This window comes from Lottia gigantea (assembly GCF_000327385.1).
Source record: "Lottia gigantea unplaced genomic scaffold LOTGIsca_4, whole genome shotgun sequence".
Taxonomy (NCBI): domain Eukaryota; kingdom Metazoa; phylum Mollusca; class Gastropoda; family Lottiidae; genus Lottia; species Lottia gigantea.
In genome coordinates this window covers 3,546,542-3,567,356 of record NW_008709379.1, presented here as the reverse complement: position 1 = coordinate 3,567,356, position 20,815 = coordinate 3,546,542, and the positions used below count along the sequence as shown (strand labels likewise).

General features: G+C 34.1%; 3 protein-coding genes across 3 annotated transcripts; all 3 read left to right on the top strand.

The window, feature by feature from the left end:
• Window positions 1-5,111: 5,111 nt before the first annotated feature.
• On the top strand, window positions 5,112-5,954 carry LOTGIDRAFT_105657 (hypothetical protein; the record flags this gene model as incomplete). Its single annotated transcript, XM_009059786.1, has 1 exon — window positions 5,112-5,954. The coding sequence occupies one exon, from the start codon at window positions 5,112-5,114 to the stop codon at window positions 5,952-5,954; it is 843 nt and encodes a 280-aa protein (XP_009058034.1).
• A 2,418-nt stretch (window positions 5,955-8,372) lies between these two features.
• On the top strand, window positions 8,373-13,408 carry LOTGIDRAFT_209676 (hypothetical protein). Its single transcript, XM_009059785.1, has 13 exons — window positions 8,373-8,540; window positions 8,750-8,877; window positions 9,231-9,302; window positions 9,548-9,640; window positions 9,808-9,848; window positions 10,024-10,146; window positions 10,448-10,570; window positions 10,780-10,855; window positions 11,293-11,372; window positions 11,679-11,834; window positions 12,168-12,312; window positions 12,554-12,634; window positions 13,092-13,408. Exons 1-13 carry the CDS (start codon window positions 8,467-8,469, stop codon window positions 13,202-13,204), a joined length of 1,305 nt encoding a protein of 434 aa, XP_009058033.1. The 5' UTR covers window positions 8,373-8,466; the 3' UTR covers window positions 13,205-13,408.
• A 283-nt stretch (window positions 13,409-13,691) lies between these two features.
• LOTGIDRAFT_228796 (hypothetical protein) lies at window positions 13,692-17,455 on the top strand (the record flags this gene model as incomplete). Its single annotated transcript, XM_009059784.1, has 5 exons — window positions 13,692-13,945; window positions 15,621-15,758; window positions 16,263-16,642; window positions 17,035-17,169; window positions 17,361-17,455. 5 exons carry the CDS (start codon window positions 13,692-13,694, stop codon window positions 17,453-17,455), a joined length of 1,002 nt encoding a protein of 333 aa, XP_009058032.1.
• Window positions 17,456-20,815: the final 3,360 nt, after the last annotated feature.

Sequence of the window (20,815 nt, the reverse complement as noted above, 5' to 3'; positions counted from 1 at the left end):
CACACGCGGGAAAGTTTATAATCACATGCCTTTAACTTGCCGGCTTGATGCAAGCAGTTCTAGAATAATCAAAAACAAAATTTGAGCTAATGGCTTCGAAGTATTTTTAATTAAAGTTTATTAAATTCGATAAGATCGGACTAGGAATGTAATAATCAAGGCAAAATAATGTAATTAAGTTAATGCCATAATATTGGTATAGTCAATAAAACGTCCCTCATCTATTTTTTTATTAAGTCCTTTGAGACAATAACATTTTAGTCAATATAATATCGGAAATGAAGAATTATACCAATTGTAGCATCTTAATATTTAATATCAGGTGGCACGCGCCATTGTAGTCTTCATTATACTAGTAACATCACTGTATAAACCTTACTAAATTATCTAGTCTCGTTTAACAAGACACATATCGATTAAACATACCGGTATACAGGAACAGTTCCGCACTGGAAATACTCGGAAATATCATGAGTGTTTGTTCAATTTTGGTAAATGTGGAACGATATCTGTGCTCCCGACCTTGGGACAAAGACAACAATCATAATTCGGACCCTCTCGAATCCGAACCTATCAGTTTTGATATCGGTAAGTTTTCTCTCTAGTGATTTTCATTATATACAGTAGCTAATGGAAAACCTTGGAATGACAAGAATCGATAGTAGAGTAACTAGCTGTATATTGTCAAAAGCTAACAACCGCTTAAGTATCAATTGCTTTCACTGTTTTTATTTTCTCGGCATCGCTTTTAATTCTGTACGGGTAAATTGTAATATAACTTAACAATAAATTATTCAGGAAATCCATGTGGCGAGAAAAGGCGTACTTTTATTAAATCTGTACGACATTCTGAAAGCAATTAGATACCACCAGGTTTCGATTCCCCTGAGCAAGAAACACTTTCCTCATTTTGTTCACTGTAGTTGGTGCGTTGTTAGCACCGCAATCTTACTGGTCAGCTTGACTCTCGGTATTCTGACTTCTACCAGTTAAATTTATGGACTATAACTTACTGCATTTGATATTTTCATTTCAACTTGAGCCATGAAAAGAAATTACATGTATGAGATAATGGTTTAGAACTTTATGGAGCAATCTTTTGTCAAAGTAACTCTAGAACATTTGGCTGAGTTTCACTTGACCTTTTCCAAGCCTTTCACCTCCTTTGAAATGGAGAAACCTCATCGTGTCAGTCTATTTTCGTTATGTTAGGTGCGGGTCTTCATAGAAAATGCTAAGGAATGTTGTTTCCAGCCTTGCTCAAGGCCAGATTTTGCAATTCTTTTCCAGTGGCATCCCATTAAGCTAATCTGCTCTGATCTTGAGCACAAGGTGTACCAATTGGTGGTCCAATTTGAATTACAATGTACATGAACGAAGATTACCTTCTGAATGATACCCTGTCGTACAGAAACAGTAAAAAATATATGTCAGGCACTAGATGACTAGATCATTGCTTTGTTTTCCTGAACACTGCAACTCTAATGAAATTGTTACCATTTTAATTGACTTATATTCAAATTAAAGTGTTTCAGGGTTAAATTCGGCGTTTCTTTTAGAAAGTATTCTCTGCTCATAACGTGAACTATTTTGGCAACAATGTAAATGTACGATGATCTTTCCAGGTACTTAACAGTACAAACTTCATGAGACCCAATCATCATTGTCAGAAATGTCTTTAATATTCTTCTGAACAATGCAACTATAATAACATTTCGACTGTTTAAATGTTAATAGCTGAAATTAAACTACTTAGGAATATATTCTTAATATTCAACAGCGTTCATTAACCAAACACATCCCTTTTAATATTTTGGCTCGAAGGTTTGTTCTTTGTAATAATTATACCGCCAATTAGTATACTTAAAATACTCAGAATAATAAACATAACCTCAGTTCAGTTAGCACACTAAACTCTTCATTCTTTTCCTTTGAAATAGAATAATTATTCCCTGTAGATGTAAATCAATCTGTTCGCAACCATTGATAAAAGAAATTGCATGAATATCTGGCAGTCCTGTTAGATATACTTGGTAAAACAAATATACGATATTTATATTTATTTTATATCATCATTATTGATTATTTCATTGATTTAATAATGAAGTTAGCTAGCTATACGTACATATGGTAGCAATGATATTGCTTGGCGATCATTTTAAAACGTTCAATTAGACACGCTTCCTGCAAAACAAAAAGACACATTTTAACAGGCTTCAGACATACGAAATAGTGTTGCTCGGTTCACGATTACAATTACTTCAAACTTAGTACTCTTTGTCAGTTTCAAGACATGAATTTGGAAGTAACAAATTTATTCATCAAATTGATCATGAGTTTCAAGACTTGAAATTGGACGCATTTTTACCCCCTTCATTTACACAATTCTTCTGATTCTAAGTGTCATGGCTGCATGTTATTTTGATTATTTGTGCCCTTCTATTACTGTCCCTTAAATACAAACATTTTCTATGGACTTAGTTTAAATAATATGGTAACGTCCGTTTAATTACAACAGAGCAATCATGTTAATGTTGAGTGTGTCTTAAGAAGGATATTGAAGAGAAGGTTGAGCTGTCAAGGCTAGAGGAAATCGATAATCAGACAGAGAAAAAACTGTCGATTCAGCTGCTGTATTAGACTATACTTGGCTTGAGGCCAGAAACTGACCATTTCATGACAATTTACCATATTTATGATATTAGACTCGTAGAAATTAATGATATTAATTAATTTGTGGCTTAATCAATATTAGACCAGTATTCTAACATTTATTAAAACAATTTTTTTTTTACAACAAATGCAAATATATTATCTGATATCTGATTTTTTGGACTTCAGTGAATAAGCTTATCCTACTCAACTTTATTGGAATAAGAATCCTTTATTTTCAGACTGGGTATGTTCTGTTGGGTCTTCGTATTGAATATTCATGTTGTTTTCTAGCACCTTTTTGTACATTGTGGACATCAGCAAAATGTAATAATTCATTTTCGGTTACAATGTTATTCTTCCGTAATTTCTCGATCCGATGACTCATGTTCATTAACAAACGTGTGATATCTATTAATTTTTAATGTTTATTAACAAAACTTGATAATATTCCCTACACCAATAGCGGCTATAATATGCGACATTCGATTAGGGTGCCACTTTCTAAAGCTCAAATAGAATTAAATAAGCGAATACGTCTGTTCTACTTATTGCATAATATTTGTTCTGTATCATTTTAAAATGATAAGCAATCAACTATATGCATTTAGTGTTTACTCAATCATTTTGATATGCCTTTGTGGATTGGCTTCAAACATGACGAGATCATGTTGATAATGATTCCTCACTTTCTTTAAGTGTTTATTCACTTACAGAAACGAAACTCTCGGGTAATGGATTGAAATTAAATTACCTGTTCCAAATATATATTTATAATTTGGCACACTAAAAGCTTTGAAATTATGTTCCACAGACATACACAAATATAAATAGTAGTGAATATAAAAACAACGTATGTAGCGTTTGAAAATATATCAATTACAAAAATATGAATAGCTAACATAAAAATAAACCTGAATTTTTATTGATTTAAATATATAATATGGTTAATGACACTCAAAATAATATAAATGGGTCCATCTATTTTTTTGTAATAATATATTCACTGATATGATACTATATACCAACTTGTGCACCTCCTGCCTATCTAAACCATGTGCAACCAACTTTCTTAAAGTTCTCCATTTCTACTTTCAGATCATGGATCACCACAAAGAAATAATCACCCAACATGGAAATTCTGGCACAAACTTTCATCGAAACGCGGTGATCGCAAGGAGAAAGGTGACATAATCCACGAGCCTTGGAGGGACGACGATATAAATAACGACGCTTTAACCCCCCTGAATAGCGACCTACCTGATGTGGTCGATAAAACAGACCTAAAACGTACCAACAGTTTAAAACCACCACCAAAACCACCAAGGCTGTTCTTGTTTCGGTCTTCTTCTATCAATACGCATAGGAGCTCCTCATCCAGCGGTTCTTTGAGAAGTTCCATATTTCAAAGTTTTCAGCCAAAGCGTAGTTCATCTGCGACTGAAAACAAGTCAGTCAAATGCGTGTCTCCGAAGAGAAGTGTATCCGCAATCGAAAACAGTACAGGGATAGCTATGTCCAATTTAATAGATTCTCAAAAGGAAACTAAAAGTATAGTAGATAAAGAAGGAAAGGGGAATGCCAATACTTTACTTGAGTCGGTCGATCAAGAAAATAATAACAATGACAAGGTTAAGTCGCAATCGCTCCCGAAGGAGAGAAATCATACAATTTCTTCTACCGATTCTAGTCAGAACACTTATTCTAAGATCAAAATAGTAAGTCCAGACCTCACGCCAAAGAAACCAATCAGGAATCGCAGAAAGTCAAGTGAAAGAGGTGACGTCACCAGACAAAAACTGATTATGCAAAGTGTCGCGGATTTATTGACTCAACGCTTCAATCCATTTCCTCTTCTGGATAATCTGAAAGAGACTCGTGTTATAAGTGAATCTGATTATCAGGCCTTTAAAGGTCATCCGGACCGTAGGTTAATTTGTGATAATATAGCACACATCATTAGTGACGGGGAACTTTCGAAATTTCGCGCTTTTTGTTGCGTTTTACGCCAAGCAGACGACACTGATGATATAATGCGCATGCTTGATGTAATGCAAGAAATTGATAGAATATGTTATGAAATCCCAGCAAGTTATAACACCGATCATAGTATTTTCGACGACGAAAAAAGAATATCTTTTGAAATTTCCTTTCTCCAGAAGGATACGGGAGTTATAAAACCACTTGTAGAGCTTGAGAAAGCGAGGAGCGAAAATCGAAACAGTTATAGAAATTCCCGACATTCCGATTTTTCTATTTTCGATTCTGAAACCGGTTCCAGGAGCAGTATTGATGATTCCTATGTTACGGTTATAAACGTGTTCATTTCTGGGATCAACCTTAGTGGTCGGAGAGCTGATGCTCTTGGTAGACTCCTGAGCACAACTGATAGTATATTGGAACTCAAAATAGGAAAGACTCAACTACAGGGCGATGATCTGGGTCATATTTTTAAAGGTATGATCAAGAATTCCAGTGTTCAAACACTTGACGTCAGACTAAATACTTTAAATAAAAGAAGTGTAGAGGCTCTGGGAGAAATGTTGCGGGAAAACGACCATCTACGTGACCTCAACTTATCCTCCACCGGAATTGATCAATTTGGATACGAAGCTTTGGCTAGTGCTATAGCTTTGAATAAGTCTCTTATTGAGTTAGATCTTAGTTTCTTAGACATTGGCGATGATGGTTGCGAAAACTTGAAAGACATGGTGAAATCCAATCCTGCGCTACAAAAACTAAGACTGAGGAGTAACAACATTACATGGGTCGGTTGTTGTTCTCTTATGGAAGGAATTAGTCGTAACTTAAACCTTACTGAAATCGACTTGAGTCGCAATTTCCTGGGAGACAGTGGAGTCGAGGTGTTAAGTCGCTACATTCCACAATCGGCTGTGATTGAATTAAATTTGGAAAATTGTGGTATTACGTCTGCTGGGTGCCATAAATTGGCGGAAATGATTTCTGCAAGTAAACAGCTCAAACACGTTGATTTAAGCGTCAACTTCATTACTGACGTTGGTGTTTTCAAGCTAGCCAATGCGTTAGAAAGAAGCTCTGTTCTGAGGACTATTGGACTTAACATGTGTGGCATCACCAATGATGGTTTCTCGAAACTTTTGGATGTGCTAGAGAAAAACACATCAATAACATTACTAAAACTGTGTTATAATAGATTAGGTAGAGAATTCACTAATGCTTCCGCATCTTCAGACAATCTGAGATACCGCTTACGTATTGTAACATCCTCTAAACCAAAACTCAAAATACTGCTGTGGGGTAATGTGTTCGAGGAATGCTAATGCTTTCCAAATTTTGTGTTATTTTTTATCAATCTATGTGGAAGAAGTAACTGTTTTATCCGACAATTTTTTCAAATGATTAGACATTTTTAGACTGAAAGACATAAACGCTGTCATTTTTGATTATAGTGCATTCTAATATTCAGCAATGTATCTTCATATCCATTGTCTCTTATACCAGTGGGGCGGGGAGGAGGGGCGAGGGGATCAATGCAACAATAATGTTGAAGGATAGGTGGCAGTAATAAGCGTTCTTGTAGTTTTTAAATTCTTTCTGTGATTGTCCAAGCTTCGATGCTAGATACTCGTACATCCACATTACTAATACAACATTACTATACATGTATCTCATCTGGCATGCATTGGAACGTCGGCCAAATTATAACTTGAAGTGCGTATGACCATTTTGGACCTGCAGACTAAAGCGAAATTAGAGCCTTTACCTAACAAAATAGGATACTAAACCCTGGAGAGTATGAATGGCTTTTCAAGATAACCCGAAGTTAAACAGAATATACTCACTGATTCTTGACCCTGTGCTAGTTTTATTTCCTTTGTAAAGTTTTTGTCTCCATATAAATAATGATCTATTTCCTTTTCACTTGACACTTTGTAGAGTTTCAAAAAATAAGTGGGTTTTTTATGTTAAAAAAGAAAATGAGAGACCATTTACGTTATTCATAATTATAATTATATCAACTTTTAATAAACATACATCGTCAGCTTTTTTTGTTTTCTATATAGGCGTAGCTGAATCTGGATAAAGCAGTAAAAAGCAAGAATTGGCCTTATTCCGCTTTTATGCAAAAAGAAACTTTAAGAATTCAAAACAGTCTAATTAACCAAACGTTCGTTCCGCGTTTTATTAACTTTTGTTTTTAGTTTGGGCACTTCAGGAAGGGTCTAACTACGGCCCTCTAGAACATTCGTCAGTTTGATAACACCGCCAGCCAATCAAATCCCTGTCCTCCCCATTTTTGTGACGCGAACAAAAGGTAAATTCAGTGTCTAAGGCTCAGAATTATACACTTTTTGTTCACGTCACTAAATCCCAGCAGGAATTTGATTGTCTGGTGGTGTCATCAAACTGACAAATGCTCAAGAAGGCCGTAGTTATACCCTAACGGAAGTGGCTAAATGAAAAAAAAAAGTTAGCAAAAAACGGAACGAAAGATCGGGCTAATTTTAATTGGACTGGAATTCAAAACAATGTTGAAATGCCTATTGAAAACAACAAACGCAAAATATCAGCAGAGTATGAATCTTTGTCTCAAAAGCTAACCTGTAGATTTGTAGGTTAGGACTCGTAAAAAACGATTGTAAAACAGTTTCATTTTTTTAAGTTTAGAAAAAATTTAACTTTTAACAAAATAATGTTAGAAATTAACAGAATTAGTGGTCATTCTATGGTAAAAAAAAACCTATCTGGTTTGGCCTTTTTGTATGGGTGTGACAATATTCGGTTGTGGGTAGAACAAAATGTAGGTCAGATATATGCACTAATCGTCAGTCTTTAAAACAGTTGAACAAAGGGTGACGAGGGTTGATCTGTGCAAGTGGCATAGGCCTATCACAAAGTAGGTTGCACTACTTGCACTATTGTTTTACTGTCAAAAATCGCATTGCCTAAGTCGCTATAGGGTTTAAGAGGCTTGTGTATAAGAGTAACCTATATGGACTCACTCCACTAATTCATTTGCCATCTCTTCCCATGTTAAAACACGAAATTCAACCTTCTATAACTTTTTCCAGAAATCTCGTTGAAAGCTTTCCAACATGTCGAATGAAAGCCTGACCAATTCTCAATGTCTCCTAAAAAATTCATTATATGATGACCATGAAAATTTTGAGCTACTAAAATTGAAAGTAGACTACTACCGGTTATACTCATCCGCTAGAGTTTGGCACTTCACAAAACGACTATTTTTAGAATTAGCCTTCCGCCTTTAAGTCTCTCATCATCTCACCAAATCTGAAAGATAATGCAATTTCAGACATCAAATTCCAAATCTAGACCAAATTTTACCCAAAAATAGGCAGGCAAAAACCCCAAAAGGGAGAGAAAAAGAAGATTTCTAAAAATAGCCTGGACTACATTCCTATAAAATGTTTTAGTGGAGTGAGTCCATATTAGGTTCTGTAAGTTTTGTCTCGGGTTAAATAGATGCTTTCCCTTGCTAATTGGTAGTCTGTGATCCAAGGGAGACAACCATACTTTTTACACATTAGCAGACCAGTTTAAATTATCCTGGTCTTCGTAGTATCGTACGACACTGAGTCTGCGAGAAAATAAATCATAGAACTGATCGAGTGGTCAAAGGGAGATAATCATTATTAATTATGTTTTGTAGTTTTGAGGGTACGTATTATACTCGTTACCCTCTGGTTACATTTTAGACACTATCATCGAACGCATCACGTCTGTGATTTGCGAATTTCCTACTGTATGACTGCAAACTAGGTAAAACATTGGTGAATAATTTAGAAAAGGACCTGTCAGAACACAATAACAATGCCTAAACCGAGCAAAGGAAAAGACGAGCTAGAAATAAGAAGAAGAGATCAGTTATATCGCTTGATTATCAGGTATTTGAGGATAATTTTTATTTTAATTTACCTGCTAACCAATGCATATAGGCCACTAACTAAGTTACAACTAAGTACCGGTAATTGAATTTATGACTGGAAAAACACATAGTATAATAGCCATAGCCCACCAGGCTAGATCTTTTTTTCAAGATTTCGACATGTTTGCCTTTGTAGGCCTAATGATGAATTTGTACATATATTTTCAGTCAGTTATTTTATGATGGTTTTAAAGACGCAGCATTTAAACTGTGTGAGATATTTAAACCACATCCAACATGTCCACCATCAGATAGATTATTACAAATAACACAGTTATCTTTACAGTTAGAGGAAGGTTTGTATATGCTAGGCCTACAAAGCTGGACTACTCAGATATAACCAGGGAAATGCTTATTAACCCTTGCCAATGCCATAGTGATTTGCTTTAAAGAGGTATCAGGCCTAGTATTAGAGATCCTGAAATGAGCTCTTACTGGTGGTTTAAGATGGAAAACACTATAAACAATTGTATTTAGGTTCTGAACGATAAATCCTTGGTTAACAACAATAGCAGTCCTTCAAGATATTCAAAAGTAACAGTAGTTAGATTATTCAGTTTTAAGAGACGACTGTCTAATATGTTATGAAGCTAATATAGTTCATATACACCTTTATTTTAATTATAACAAAAATTTTTGATCTTTTCAGAAAGAAATGAAAAAGCAAATAAAACTGCTGTAGCCCCAATCTCTGGTATAGATCTAGAATTTGAAACTGAAGGTAAGTTGTAAGGTCAAGTGGATGTTTCTTCTCGAGGTTACATGTGAAAGAATTACAATTTAAGCTTACACATATTCACTGGCAAATCTATACTTCTGATTATGAAGTGGCCACAGGATATCTGATGAGAGATGCATGCTGACGTTACTATTCATTGATATTTGTGGTATATTTGAACTCTAAAGGTTTTGTGATAGAGATATGATGAACATATCATGATAATCCACATTCTTGTCTTATTACAGTACAGTCAATATCAGCTGAAGCTGCCCTATATGAAACATGTTATGTTACTGCACACAAAGCTGCCTGTAGAGCTGCTACATTTCATCATTCTGGTAAGATTTTCTTCAGATAAGACTACATTTGATTATTCAGATTTTACTATATCAGTCATTCTTCTCTTTTTCACATTATTGGCTGAATGAGGACAAGCAATATCATGAATGTACAATAAGCAAACTAGCCTAATCTTAGTAAAATTTGTGAGATGTTTTAATTTCAGGTCAGTTGATAGCTACAGGTTCAGAAGATGCTTCTATAAAGGTAAATATTTCTCTGATCATATTTTGGAGAACTGGTCAAAACCATGTGGATCAAGTTTTTAATGGCTCAAGAAGAATATTTATTGCTTGATGAAAATATTAGCTCTTAAAGAGTTGAACAAGTGTTAAATTTATTTGTTCTGCAATGTTAAAGATGAGTTTATGTGTTTTTACAGATATTAGATGTAGAGAGAATGCTTGCAAAAAGTGCCACACCACCAGAACTGATTGCCATGGAAACACCACAACAACAAATGGAAAACCATCCTGTTATAAGAACGCTATATGATCACAATGATGTATGTATTAGTTTATTTATTGCACCATTATAAAATCACAGTAAGATATGTATAATCAATTCTAGCAATCATAATCTCACGATTGGGAAGATTTGTAGCTAAATTGACAGACTTTACAAAGATTATACGAAATCAGCCGTTCACTTTTTTTTTCGAGATTTTCCTGTTTTTTTTTGTTTTTTTAGGAATTTCCTCGATAGATTTAAGGAAATCATCTGTTCTGATATTTATTCAAGAATTCATTTCATATATTAAGCACATCAGCAGTGTAAGTTTTTATATGTTTTTTTGTTTATTTTAGGAAATTAGCTGTTTAGATTTTCACCCAACTGAGCAAATTTTAGCCTCTGGTAGTAAAGATTATACAGTCAAATTATTTGAGTATTCCAAACCCTCTGTTAAAAAAGCCTATAAAAGTATACAGGTGAGTCAACTTTTGTACATTTATGAATTTATCAGAGTTGAATTTAGGGTGAAACTCTTTTCTTTGGATTATCTGGTTTTGACTTCACATGTAAAAATGAAATTTATTCTTTACCCCTAGAAATCATTAAATTTACAATTATAATATAAGAATATATATTTGTTATATGTTACTGTCAATACCATGTTTACCATGAATTTTATTTTCAGGAAGTACAGCCTATAAGATGTTTATCATTTCATCCATCTGGAGATTTTCTACTAGTTGGTGTCAATCATCCTACATGTAAGTTAAAATCTTTCAAGGATTAACTGTAGTCAGAATACTGTAAGTTGAATAGACAGGTGCGGAGTTTTCGATACAGTAGAAAAAAGAATGAAAGAATCGTGTCCGCACCGTTGTCTATTCGTGGCTTAAGAATTTAAGTCTTTTCCTTGTTAAAATTGTTGCTTTTCCTAATTGCTTTTAAAAATGTATTTAAAAAGTTTACACTGAACTGATAGTGTAAATTAATCAGTAGCGTTTTGTAACCATAACATTAATAAGATTTGGGGATAATTAAGAACTAACCCACCAGAAATGGTAGATACTAACTCGCTGGGAAATGTTTCAGAAAACTTTAGCTTAAATTTTTGAATTTTAGTACATGCAACTATTTGATTGGTTGATACAATTGAATTAGAAATATTTTTTGGTAAAAAAGAATGTTTTTTCTATTACAGTAAGATTATATGATGTTAATACATTTCAAAGTTACGTAGCCAATGATCCAATATATCAACATTCAGCTCCTGTCACAGATGTAAGTCCTCGATAGTTATTTACTGTAGTAATTACTATTGTCTATCTTACAATCTAAACAGCTAACTTTGGTGGTAGAGATGATAAACTTTTCTTAATAATATATTGAGTAGAATTTATGAATATTGAAGTATTAATTTGGGCTTGCTTGGCTGATATCGCAGACTAAGTTGTTGGTAGTTAGTAGTAGGATCTTAATCTGGAACAACAATATTAGCTTCTGCTGAAATCAGACAGTACTTTGTCATCTACCATGCAGCTATTTACCAGAAACTCTTGTTTAAACTTTGTTATTATTATATTGCAGGTAAAATGGGCTCCAAATGGTAAAATGTTTGTAACCTGTGGTAAAGATGGTGATATCAAACTTTATGATGGAGTCAGCTTAAAATGTTTTAATACTTTTAAAAATGCTCATGATTCTAAAGAAGTCACATCTGTTGTTTTTTCAAAGAATTCTAAGGTGAAAAAAATATAAATATTCCAGATTATTCTATGTAATTGACTTTTAGTCTACAAAAGTTTACTTTTTGTTTGATTTACTTTTACCAAAAAATGCATCATATGTATATGAAATATGTAGATTATTTATTACTTTGTGTCCTGGAAGAAAAGAAAAAGGACAATAACTCACAATTGCTTTTTTGCATCTTGAATCTGAATTTCCAAAATCAAAGATTCAGCATCTATGTATTGAGACGATGTTGTGCATTATCTCTTGCACACAGCAAGATCCATCTACAGAGATTCAGATGGTCCATTAAACCATCACGTTTTTATTTTGTTTTTTGATTAGTATGTACTATCTAGTGGTAAAGATTCACTAGTTAAATTATGGGAACTGTCAACCAATAGATGTTTAATAGTATACACTGGTGCTGGAGCTACTGGTAGAATGGACCATCGTACTAGAGCTACTTTTAATCATACTGAAGATTATGGTAAATTTAGTTTTTTATTTTATCAAGAAACCGATTCTACATGACACTTTTCGATTACCTTAGAACATAAGAATGGGATTGTGGTAGAAATACAGTAAGATTACAATGGAGTAAGAGTAGTTTAAATCCAAAAGATGAGTGTGTAGCATATTTTCTATGCTTTTGACTTAGGAAAGAAATAACATGTACAACCAAAATGATTTCAGCTATGATTATAATTCTTTCAATTTATATATTATAGTTTTATTTCCTGATGAGAAGACCACAAGTTTATGTTGTTGGGATTCAAGAAATGCTGAACGTCAAAGATTGCTAGGCTTAGGTAAGTTTACACCAGAAAGCTTTTAGAAGTATAAGGAGGCACAGAGTTGAGAAAATTAGTTTGATAAAAAAAATCTCATTATCTCAATATATGTAGAATAGAAACACATGTAAAAAGGTTGTCTGATAAAGCTCAATTTAATTACATAAATGAATAAGATCTGACTGGTTTTCTTGCAATTGAATAAAAAGCAGATTTATGCAAGAAGATGAAGACTGTTGTCAACTCTAGAACATTATAATATTCTCACATGCAGATCAATTCTTCCCTATCCCCTATAACCTGATACTGATGACAGTCTATACTTCCACATTACTTGCGTTTAATTGTGGTGAAAGCAGATTTTGTGACATAGTGATACAGATGCCTGAAAATTTACACTAACAGGTTAAAGGTAATTAATTAGATGATTTGTGGCCCTTCCATTAAATATTATTTGATAATTTGTATATTTTAGGTCATAATGGCGTAGTACGAAGTATAGTTCACTCACCAACAGGCCCAGCCTTTATGTCATGTAGTGATGACTGTAGAGCTAGATTCTGGTACAGAAAAGCTACAGCGGACTGAAAACTTGTCTCAATTTTAATCCATGAACTATCCGATTCTAAATTTATCAGGATTTTGATAAATTGTGGTGAAGTTATTTTTTAGTTGGCAACCTTTATGTGATGAAGATACATGCATTTATTATGAATATGTATTTTTTATGTGTACATGTCCATTTGTATATGCCAATAATTAACTTGGATAAATAAAGATGCAATGTCAATTATTTCTTTGTTGTTATTCTATTTGACTAGATCTTATTTCATGTTGCCAATACAAATTTGATAAATACACAATACACATACAGATAAAAAAAAAAATCCTCAACAGGATAACTAGTTTTGGAATAGATGTAAACTGTCAAATAATGGCAAGCAAACTTAGTTAGCAAACTGAATAGGACACAACAGTCACATTAGTTATAATTTTAACTGAAATCTTATTGGTTACGTATTGTTTTAAACAGTACAATCGAATAGGTTATGTAGATTGTCACGTGATATACAAAATGGCGTCGGTTTGTTTACAAAAATTTCACGATTCGAAAGAAATTAACATTTTCATTGAAAGACAGCACGAGAAGGTTGAAATTGTAAAGGGCCTTCTCATTGATAAACATTTTGAGAAATGTATAGACTTGTGTAAAACTATAATTAATGATGGAAAAGAAGCTATTGAGTTTTCACCCCGAAACTCCAGTTTACCTCCCCAGCGAACACATCGTTCCTCCAGTCCCAGTTCGAGTGAAATCACCTCAAGATTGTAAGCAGCTTTAAATTTGATAACATTCACAATATTATTGCCCATTAAATTCTTTTATATCTATCAAGCTTGACTGTCTTAATGCAGAATACCAGTTAACTCCAAAAACTCAGTTTGTTGACGAGTTAATTGTAGACGGGTTGAATGAACCTAGCGTTTGAAATATTAACAAGTTCATTGTCAACTTCTTCTTCTGCAGTAGTTCCATCAAATGGGGTTACTATGACCATTCTCCAATGAATATTCATGCAAAAACAGATACGAAAGTGTAATCTAATTTTAACCAGATTGGGTGACAATGGAAATCAGCCGATTGGACAAAAAAATCGAGTTGTTGTCCTTTTACAGGGAAAATGACTGCAATCATGTGATCAACTATTTAGTCGATTTAACTTTTACCCTGGGCCTAGGTAATTAGTAATCACTCCAAGCAGACCTACATACATATATATTGACGTAATGGTCAAAATAGTTATCTATTCTTCGATTAGGTATAATTGAAATCGGTTAATTTTTAAAACCTAGTGATAATTTAGCTACAATGACCAATATTGTTTACCTGTTTCAATTCCTGGATCTTGGGAACATTATATATAATGAATTTATAAGTCACACTGAAACACGTTGGTAATGTGTTCTGAAATAGGAGATAAGTGTGCTTTTATGAATCATTTTATTTCCCTGACATTTTCTTTGTTTTCAAGCTGCTTTTTCAACTGAACAGAATATGTCTATTTTTCATATTGATTTTTCTCGATCAAAGAATCAAAGTAAGAGTAGAGTGGGCTCTAAGACCTAATTAAACTTCCTGATTCATAATGAAACATTATTTATTGATAACTGGAGATCAATCGTCCTTGAATTATCTAATTACTTTTTTAACTTATAAAATTACTATGAATTCTCAGATGTTTTTTTATTTGACTGAAGTCTAATTAAGATTACAAACCATTCTGAACACAAAACTGTCATTGTACCATTGTGTATTAGCAGATTAGACCATCTTTGTTATACTCTTTTATAGACTCACCAAATGAAACTCTGAATGTATTTTATCTTCAACCTAGTCCGCCTGTCCAAATATCTTGTTAGCACGATCGGGGCCACATCTTTCATGTGGATTTAATAAAACTTGGACTGATTATGTGTTGAATGAGTGCCGATGAACGGAAAATGGGTCAGAATCATAACAAGATAATAATCATAACAGTTTCATCTGAATTTGATGACAATTGGTATTGATGTTCAGATTGGTAAGATCTCGTATATGTTTGAACATGTCTATGTTTCGATGAATGATGTTTGAATTATTGCCCTTGACTGAGCAAAAACCAGTCTAAATGAGCTTGTACCTAGATGAAAGGAGAGTTTTCATCCGATTCGAATAAGATATGGTATGCTGGGCCTAATGTTGTTTGACTAGAACTTGAACTATAATATTTAAAATTATATTTTATAATATATTATATTATATTTTATGAACGGTATTCAAATTTATTCAAAACTCTTGGAAACCTCTTTGAATCCTCGAACTAATCATGGTAAAGTATTTTGTAGTTTGAAACATATCGATTTTGACGGTGGTCGGCTCGAGTAGGCTACGAAGTATTTAGAAAGCATAGGATCGGATCGAATGGTTTTTGGACTATAGCCGAATTTGACCTTTTACTTTCAGAAATGAAATAATAGACACAGCTGTTATTTTATCAATTCAAGCCATTGCTGAGCTGAATAAATGGACAGAAGTTATTCCGTTTGTCAGAAAAACTTACGGTGAAATTGAAAATTGCCCACCAAAAGTCATGCAAATATGGTAAAAAGTTTAATTATATATCTCCTCTTGATTGTTGTAAGAATACACTGTATGGGGCATTTCATGACACCTTGGTTGAGATCCATCTGGTACCTCTCCCTCAACAGAAGACTCATTTGGCCATAGAGAATTGAAACATCTACCAAAACTAGTGAAATTTTGGTTCAGCCAGTTTCAATTTTCAATTACCGTTTGCTTATGACACATCGATACATTTTAAAAATTCCAAACGTTGGGAACCAAAATTAACTTGAAATTGTAAGAAATAAAGCAGAAGTAATTTGATTTTTGCATAAAACTAGCTTTATGTGATTGATCAATCAGAATAAGTCAAATTTTTTCTGAAAATCTAATTTGTATAATATTGCAAGGAAGAGATTCATAAATTTTGTTGACTTATTTTTTGCGTTCACCTTTCTGCCAAAATTACTCTTGTTTCAACTGGAATTGACATCTTAATACCATTGTCCATTAGCAATTAATCATGTCGTTTTGTGTTTTAAGCCTTCTCTTGCACGCCAGAGTAAAAGAATATATTCAGTGTCACGCCTTGGCCAAGATATGGACAAGTTGTGAAAGCAATCATCAATTAGTAGGCTATAGAGATGTTGTCAATGTTTACATCCTACAGATTATTGCACCTATAAAATCCTCATCTCATACTATAAAAATGCTGAACAATTTTAAAGGTTTGTCCCCAAAGGATAAGCTTGAATTGACTCAGAAATTAAAAGAGTGTAAAAATGTTCGTGAAAATGAACGTATGAGAAATAAGAACTCTGGAAGTATTAATGATTCGAACCGACCAGAAGCTGCACATGGTGATGATGATATTGATCAAAGTTATCCGAATCCATTAGAAGAAACTAGCAACAATCCATTTGGTAATTTTTTACTTTCAAATATTGTGGTGCCAGTCTATGAAGGTTTTACTTCTAACAATGATAAAGTGATTCGGCTTGTGTTGATTCATAGGGGATGCGGGTTTACAGAAAAGTTAATTTCTGACAGGTTGTACCAGTGTATTAATTATGCTCAAGCAAGGCACATGTTGATAACTTGATCTTGCATGCCATTGTTATGATAATTGACATTAAGGTCACTTCCATGAAATGGTCTCATTATCCTGGATCTAATTCAAACAACGTCGCCTATCCTCTTTTAGAACACATTAGCTTGATTTTCATTCATTTTCTTTCCTTGTAAAATAAAGAGTTTATAATTATTATTAAGATTTCATTAATGAAAAAATGGAATTTTGTCTGTTATTTTGAAGATACTGTGATACAATATGGAAGTTGTAAATTAAGACAATGGTATAGTCAATTAACCAAAGATAAATTATTTCAAATCTGGAAGATTATATTGATGACAGCTCTCGCTATTTTTGCATTTATTCAAACCCAGTATGGTAAGTTTACTTTATAATGATTAGATATACCTACTAATAAATACTCGCGAGTATTATATAATTTAGATTTAATTAATACATATTGAGTCCATTGAAAGCATTTTTGTCAACCCCCTCTCTTTTGGACAGTTCACAAGGATGCTTTGTCTGTGATCTAAACTTCAATTTTCTTTTATATTTATGTATTTCAGGTGATTTTGCTAGTAATTTAAACCGAGCAATGGTTGTATGGCAAGGTGTTTTAAAAATCTTTAAAACAATGTTTGGCTTTGATCGGCCCCAATGAACAGTTCCCGCCACATCCGTTACTGTGTCTGAGAAGGGTTTCATCCTAAGTCCAATAATTTAATCCCAACAACTTTTATACACTTGTTTCAATATTCAATAAACGTTTGCTTACTTTGCCTTCAATGATAAATCCAATCATTCAAAATATAAAGTTTCAATCATAATGGGAAAATTTACCCCCCAAGATAATGTTACTTTTCAAAGTTGTTATATCATACTTATATCATATTGCTTGAACGTGATACAAGTTGTACTTGAGCTGGGTGCTTACAGTTATTGTAATATAAACGAAATATAGCCTAAATATTGATTATTATTCTCATTAGTAATTTCTTTGTATCATTTTCTGTTTTCAAATTATTATTTTAATTATACACCATGTATAATATGTCAAGTAAATTCTATGTATTATTTTTGCCTTAACGAAGCAAAGACAGAAATAGGCAAGAGCTCAATTAAGGCTGCCGACAAGAATTTCGGTTATGAGTTGTTTTTTTTTAACATAATGAAAGAAATGACTTTCTATTCCCTAAACTACATCGATTATATTTTACTTCAGGTTTGCCCAGATAATCAATTGGAATTCTATACCAACCCCGTCAAGTATAGATTACGAACAAATTCATTAATTTCGGTCCGCTGTAAGGAAATTCCCGATAACTAATTTGACCAGTACCCATTTCACACTAATGATATCTTCCAGTTGGGCGGATTTTTGTTGTTTGGGTCTTATACCCTAATAGAAGTGCTGGCTTCGGATTTGGGTCAGTTCAAACCAGTTTTTATACAATATGGATAAGTATTTCTGTATTATATTTCATCAAAAGTGATGTCAATTGTATCAAAATGGGGTTTTGATGACCTAGGTCCATTATTAAGGTTTGATGACTTAAAGAATAGAATAAATTGGGTCATGTGATTTAGTCAGTTCTTGATTAATCCTAAGCCCTGGAGCTATTAGTTGGAAATCTTCCTTTTCTATGATAAGAATAGATATTATTATATATTCAATGTTTATTATTGTTTATCAGACGATTCAAACAATAGAAGCCTTTTTAGGCATATTTATTCATGGTTTTAAAGTCTTTGAATGTTTTCTGTAGTTTTCAATGTTTAATGACTTGTCGGCGTCTGTCATGGCAACCATTTAAAACTACTATATAATTGTGTGAATAAGGAAAAAAAAAAGAGTTTTATTCATTATTTTTATGATAATTGGAATAGTAGTCTCAACATAGTAATGTTAGTCTTAGACTATCTTTGCGTTGACAAAAAATATGAACATGAGCTCACATTATGTCTTCAAGGTATCTTTTTCAGCTAAAATTTGGGACTCTTTGGGGTTGAAATGTGTCTTTTCAGCGTATCCAAATAAAAATTATATTTTTATCAACGCAAAGACTAACAGTACTATTTCAAGGATGATATCCCAGTTTTCTTAAAATGTATAAAAAATTCAAAAACTTTTCATCTTGCTCAGACAATGGTCTTTTCTAAATCTCCAATAAACCTGGCAGAAAAATACTGTCAAAAGCCAACATGGTTGCTGGTAGTTCTCGCAAATAATAAGGCGACACACCGGTACTAGAAATATTCACAATATCTGTGTAAGAAGGGAAACGAGTTTTGACGATACGAAAGCATACAGCACGTGTTTCGATTTCTCATGGGTACATTAGAACAATTTTACATGCGAAAGTTTATAGACCAACATACAACACAAGGTTTTTTTTCTTTTTAAACAATATTTCTTTATTGTGAATTTAGTGGTACAATGTACAAAATATATATATGCGATACAGAAAAAAGCATAGTGATTATTCAAATCTGCCTCGCTGAGTAATATACATACATACACAAATATATTTCATAAACTAGTGTCCAAAAGAAACGATACCAACTTATTTTCAAAATTGTTTTTTACTAAGTGAATTGTCTAATATGAAAACATGCCAATTCGTATTGCACATCCCAAACACAGCATAGTCGATAAAAATACCGGGAACACGTGATCACTTCCGGGAAAAAACGTAAATTTCGTGAAAGTGACATTTCCCTGTCTAGCATGTTCTGCACGTGCATAAAAACTGTATAAAACGGCTGATCAGACACGTTGATATCACAGCAACAAAAAGAACACAAGATATGCCACTTTTGACAGCCATCGAGAGAGAGAGAGCCGTTGGAATGGTCCACAAAGGAGCGACACAAGTCGACGTCGCCAGAAGGTTAGGCTGCGCACGTATCACTATCACCAGGTTGATGCAGCGGTTACGTCAGACAGGTCAGACTTTAGACAGGCCCAGGAGTGGAAGACCACGAGTAACCACGCACCATTAAGTTCGGTACATCCGGGTATTACACCTGAGGAACCGCACCGTAACAGCGACGTCCACGGCGGCTACAGCACTGGGACACAGGATCAGTCGACAGACCGTCTACAGGAGACTACGGCAGTATGGTATCCGGCCACGTCATTCCTACCGCGGACCGCTCCTGACGCCTCGACACCGGAACAACAGACTGATCTAGACCAGGCGAGTTCGACGTTGGCAACGACGGGACTGGGCACGTGTTATGTTCTCTGATGAGAGCAGATTCCTCATCTTCAAAAACGATGGACGGCAGCTTGTATACCGACAATTTGGTGAACGTTTGGCGCCTAACTTTATCCAACAGGTCCGGTCGTTTGGAGGTGGAGGTTTAATGGTTAAGGGTGGCATATGTGGTGACGTCAAAACGAGGCTTGTCGTAATTCGTGGAAACCTGAATGCACAGCGTTATATTGATGACATCCTACGGCCTGTTGTGGTGCCCTTTATTCAGCAACAGCCTCGTGGACTCCTTTTCCAACATGACAATGCAAGGCCACACACAGCAAGATTGACACAGAACTTCCTTGCCAACGCAAACGTACAGGTTTTGCCATGGCCCGCATGTTCACCGGACATGAATCCCATCGAGCACTTATGGGACCACCTCGATCGGCAAATCCAACTTTGCCGTGTGCCTCCAGTCAACGTCCAAGATTTGGAACGATGTCTTCTCGAGGAATGGCAACGAATCACTCCCAACGTCATCAGACGTTTGACGGCATCAGTCCGTAGGCGTGTTCTGGCATGTATTGATGCTCACGGTGGACATACCCGCTATTGACTTGACTTTGTGACGTGTGGTGTGACATTTCCCGTTGTTTCTGTGATCAGTGCTCTAACGAAATGTTCTTTTTTCGACCCCACCCATCTTTAAAGGCTTGTCATATTGGTTGTACGGATTTTATTGAAATGAAATTTTTGTACAGATGTTGTGAAAGGATTTCTCAAAAGCATAACACCAATCCTAAACTTCTGCATTGTTT